Source organism: Toxorhynchites rutilus, chromosome 2 (assembly GCF_029784135.1).
Source record: "Toxorhynchites rutilus septentrionalis strain SRP chromosome 2, ASM2978413v1, whole genome shotgun sequence".
NCBI lineage: Eukaryota > Metazoa > Arthropoda > Insecta > Diptera > Culicidae > Toxorhynchites > Toxorhynchites rutilus.
In genome coordinates, this window is record NC_073745.1 from 291,998,599 (window position 1) to 292,003,374 (window position 4,776).

A 4,776-nucleotide genomic window follows, 5' to 3' on the forward strand; every position below is an offset into this window, starting at 1 on the left:
CGGATAGTAAATATTGGCCGGATACCGGATATCCTTTTCATCTCCACTAAAAATGTACTATAATGATTTAGGAGTCATTTTTATGTAGAAAATTTTAGAGCGCCGGCAGAAAATTCGTTGAACATGGAACAAGTCGATGAGTTTTCACTGTAAACGTTCTATTCAGGATCTATTTTTTTCAAAAAAATGAATGGTGTATTTGATGGAGTATTCTAATTTTCATTTTTGTTTTTTTTGTAAGTTTCTATATAAAAAAAACACTCTTCCTCTTCCTGGCTGCGCTTTTTTCCCTGAAGAGTTGAGTTTGCTGTCTCCGCTTCTGTCTCTATCGTTCCAAGTTCTGACGGGTAGCTTGACGCAGCATTAACTCCCGCGCAGCGTTCTTCTCTTGTAACACTTGCTGACACTTATCGAACCACTCGTACCGTCGTCTTTGTTCTATATTTTATAGGATCTATTGTATCTTAGATACAGTATCTACGATAAATATAATGTTTCTAATAAATTTCTCGCCAAGATTTTTGCATCAAACATACCTATGTCCGCCGTTCTGAAAAGTGAATGTCATAAGTTGTTCGAAGATTTGAAAATACGTTCATATTTATTACAATCAATTGTGAAGGATAAATGTTGGAGCACATAGATACTTATGTCAGATTCTCTTTTTTGCCATACAACATGATTTTTTTTCTTTTTCAAAAAGTAAAAGTCAATATAAGTACAAATATGAATAATATATTAATAACAATAATTTCCCTGAACATCTCTTGAATATAAAATCTTTGGTATTGTTTGAATAACATTTGGTTCTGTACAAGTCTTAACATTAGGTAGACACTTTATATCTCACGCTACATCTCCCTCCTCTTCGGACGACGTCGAACTTTCGATCACCTGATTGCTGTTGTGTCTCGACTGCAGGTGCCTCTGAAGATCTCTTCGTCGGGCTAGCTTTTTTCCACACAAGTTACACTCGTAGAGTGAACTATCGTGCTGCCGGTGAAGTCGGATATGTTTGTTCAGATTACTCGGATCGCCGAAAGGCCGAAGGCAGTACTGGCATTTAAGAGGCTTGAATCCCGTGTGGGTTCGGATGTGTATCTTCAGTCCATACTTCCGGGAGTACAGTTTTCCACAGTAGATGCAAATGTGGCCCTGCTTCGAGGAGCCCATGTTGCTGACGATGGTTTCCAGATGTGCCGCCGTAACCATAGTCGTTTCGTCTACGAGAGCGGTGTGATGAAGATGGCGATGCTGTTGAGGGTGGGATTGTTCTTGGAGAGGAGACAGATTGCCCGGTGGAGGCGGTCGATGTGGTGGCGAGAGATCAACGACAGTGGTATGAGAGCTTAGTACCGGACGGAAGGCGGATGTTCTCCAGGGCTGAAACTCGCAATTGGGATTAAAGTTGAAGCGTGAGATGCTGTGTAGAAGCCGCTGCCAAAGGATACCCGTTGACTGTTGGCCACAATCAGTGGCAATATGAATCTTGAGGGGATTCGGATACTCGTAGGATTTGCGACACAGATGACACACGTAGCAATTTTGACCTGCAAACCCAAAATAAGAATTGTTTGTTTAATCATTATTCATTCTTTGAGATCGATTATTTGATACTTACGTTGAATATTAGCCGGCGTTAGAAAGGGAATCTGCATATGTGCAGCGATATCTTCGGAGAACCACAATCTCAACTCCTCTGATGCACTCACGTCCTTGATCAATCGAAGCCTGATTAATTGGTTTGAGGTCAGTTCCAACACGGCATTATAGCTTCTCACATCACTCGCTAACTTAATGGATCGAATCCAGTTGCAACTCTTCATAACACTGTCCGCTTCGTTTGGAGTCAATAAACCAGTCGAGCTAGACTTCCGAATAGTGACTCTTCGTCCAGCAGGCACTGCGGTTTTCTGGCATATTTCTTCCACAGGATACGCCTTCGAAACGGAATCAACGGGGAGATACCCCAAGGCACAAACACTTATTATACTTTCATCTTGCTGGGAAAAGCTCAAACCAAGTTCTAAGTTACACTTCGGGACAAAGGGTACCAACTGAGGTCCCAAACTATTCCTAGAAAGTAGCATCGGTGGCGAAGGTGTAGCCGGATACATGATTTCACTTGTTCTACCGGGATATCCTTTCACTTGCCCGACCCGTGTCGTTCTGAGGTTCCTCCAGCAACTGTCAGGATATTTTATAGCCTTCCCCTAATCGTCGACTTTTTGGCAAATAGGTTGGACCCTCCTCCTAATCGTTCAGCACCCGAGCAAGTCAATCAGAACAGAGCGTGGAAGAGGGGGAAAATTTTGTGTGCAAAGCGACTCTAATTGATCCTGACTGCTGTAACAAGTGCAGAAAATCTCACGAAATTCCACCGCGACCACTACCTACTACCCTGCTTGCCGGCCGGGTGCCGAAAAAACACATAATAGTTTTTAAATGAATTGATAAAGATCAACACCGATCCGATCCGATCCGGAACCCCTCCTGGCTGATGCTGTTTGCCACTTTCAACCTCCGTCCCTCCCTTCCTTCGTTAGGGAGTGCGTTAAATCGCCGCATGTGCATCAGCTCGCACATCCCAGGATGTCACCATGCGCACTGCGCTAGAATTGCATATATTTCGTACTAAATTCAAAATTGCGCAATATTGGTGCAGATTTTAAATAGTTCTTAAATCTACATTGTTAGTTTAACGTTTAACTTTTTGCGCTCCGGATTTTTTACTATATAGTGACCAGCAACTCCATGTTTCTTTTCAAATGAAATGGGGCTTCACGATCAGTTCAACGTTTTTAATACTGTACATGTTACATGTTATCCCCAGAAGAAAACGTATAGAATTTCAACAGATCCTAAAATTTCAATGTTAAACAATGTTAATATATCGTATTAAATCAGTCACGTATCAATTGAATGCAACGTTTTTTTCCTAAAAATATTTTTTTCTTGCACAGTGTCCCTCTGATGTATCATCGCTTCAGGATGGCCTTTTAAATGCATGCTACATGTCAGAAATCATCATTGGCATAAAATATCATCACCGCAATCTTTGCTTAGAGGGGTTAAAGGGAATTCCGGTTGCTCTAAGGGGCCAGTAAATCTGCTAGTCGTGTAGCATGCACCACGTGGTGGCTCATGGTTTTGTGTTGTAAGTCCTGCTTACCCTACAGGGAAGAGGGATTTTCTCTCTGTGTGATGTGCTCTGACCATTGAGTTGTATGTGGGGAGGGATGCAGGGATTGGAATCATATGTTTTTCGATGCCCGTCGCGTGTGTTGTTCTTATGCTGTACTCTACTTTGTTTGTATATACATGGTGCTTACCTACATAATTGCAAGTGAATCGCTGCCGAAATCAATGCTGACGACAGCGCCGGCGATAGTGGTTAACCTGTTCAGGACTGGGATTTGACCGGCATGTTTATTATGCTGAATTATCATTCGGTTTGTGTCTATTTTTTAACCATAATTAACCCATTAACGACCAAGCCGTAAAAATATTTTTTTGACGAAAACCATTGGTGTAATTTTGATTATTGATTTAAAAGGAATCCCAATGTTCAAGAATTATTTTTCTTCATCTTCTATTTTCCGGGAAAAAAGCGATTGGCCAAAACCCGCACTTTTTTGCAAGTACAAACACACTGCAAACTAAATATCAAATATACGGCGTTAAAAAATGAATTAATTCTATATTCCGGGACGAACATAACGGGTGTTAAATAAAAAATGAGAATTTTTTCAATCACATATAATTTTTTTTTTATTTTTTTTTCATCGATTTCAGTATTTTTTATAAATAACATAATGTATTTTCTTCAAAAAAATGTCAGTGAATGTTTGAGTAAGGGTCGTGGTCTGCTGTTCGACGCAACTTTGTCGCGATGCTCTCACAAGAACGTTGTACGGCACTTACGTCCATTTTCCGGATACAATTCCGGATTCTTGTAGTCAGTTGCTTCGTGTCCTTGGCCCTCCAATTGTTTTTATACACTAGGGCACTGAGTGAGCCAAAGAAATTCTCTATTGGGCGGCACTGGGGCAAGTTTGTTGGGTTACGATCTTTCGGCACGAACAGTATCTTTTTCTCCTCAAGATACGCCAACGTCCTCTTGTCGTAATGGGAAGACGCCTTGTCCGGCCAGAAGACGTACTTCCCATCCGCGTGATGCTCGTTCAGGAACGGCAGCAGGATTTTATCGAGGCACTTTTCTCGAAAGATTTGTTTGTAGATTGCCAAACAGCTCGGCTTAAACCAAGGCTTTGAAATGCCTCGGTCGGAAATGGCGATGTACAACATAACCTTTTTTTTCAAACTTGTGCTTGAACTTGTATTTCACTTCAGGCGGTGTGGATGACTTGTCGCTGGAGTAGTAATTATCATTTCCTGGAATATGCGTTTTGGACAGCGGAAAATAGCTTTCGTCGTCCAGAACGAAAGACGTGCAGATTGAGACGTGATAACCGTCTCAATCTGCACATCCGTGTACTCCGGCGACTTCGTCTTCTTCCTGCAGACGATTCCTTCCATCTTGAGGGTCCGGTGGATCAATACGTGGGAGCAGCCATATTTCCGACCGGCGTCACGCAGGCTGGTTGCGTCCTTGTTGTCAAACAGCTTCTTTAACGATGTCTTCCTCTGCTTCGTCATTATCGTCACCGGACGACCACTTCCGACCTTCCGCTCTACGTTCAGGGAACTCAGGATACGATATACCGTACTGACAGGTACATTTTCTTCCTTAAAATGTGCCACCGTGAACTTTTT

The 4,776-nt window shown here is 42.1% G+C and overlaps 1 protein-coding gene across 1 annotated transcript; it reads right to left on the bottom strand.

Annotated features, from left to right (window-relative positions):
• Positions 1-846: 846 nt before the first annotated feature.
• Positions 847-2,117, bottom strand: LOC129766956 (zinc finger protein 333). Its single transcript, XM_055767553.1, has 2 exons — positions 1,622-2,117; positions 847-1,550 (listed from the first exon to the last, which is right to left on the bottom strand). The coding sequence occupies exons 1-2, from the start codon at positions 2,115-2,117 to the stop codon at positions 847-849; spliced, it is 1,200 nt and encodes a 399-aa protein (XP_055623528.1).
• Between the last annotated feature and the right edge of the window lie 2,659 nt (positions 2,118-4,776).

Bases quoted from the DNA above. Each gene is read 5' to 3' on its own strand.
- LOC129766956 (XM_055767553.1), bottom strand. From the start codon at position 2,117: ATGTATCCGGCTACACCTTCGCCACCGATGCTACTTTCTAGGAATAGT. The intron at 1,551-1,621 runs GTAAGTATCAAA...TTGGGTTTGCAG, and splicing joins AACGCCGGCTAATATTCAAC to GTCAAAATTGCTACGTGTGT.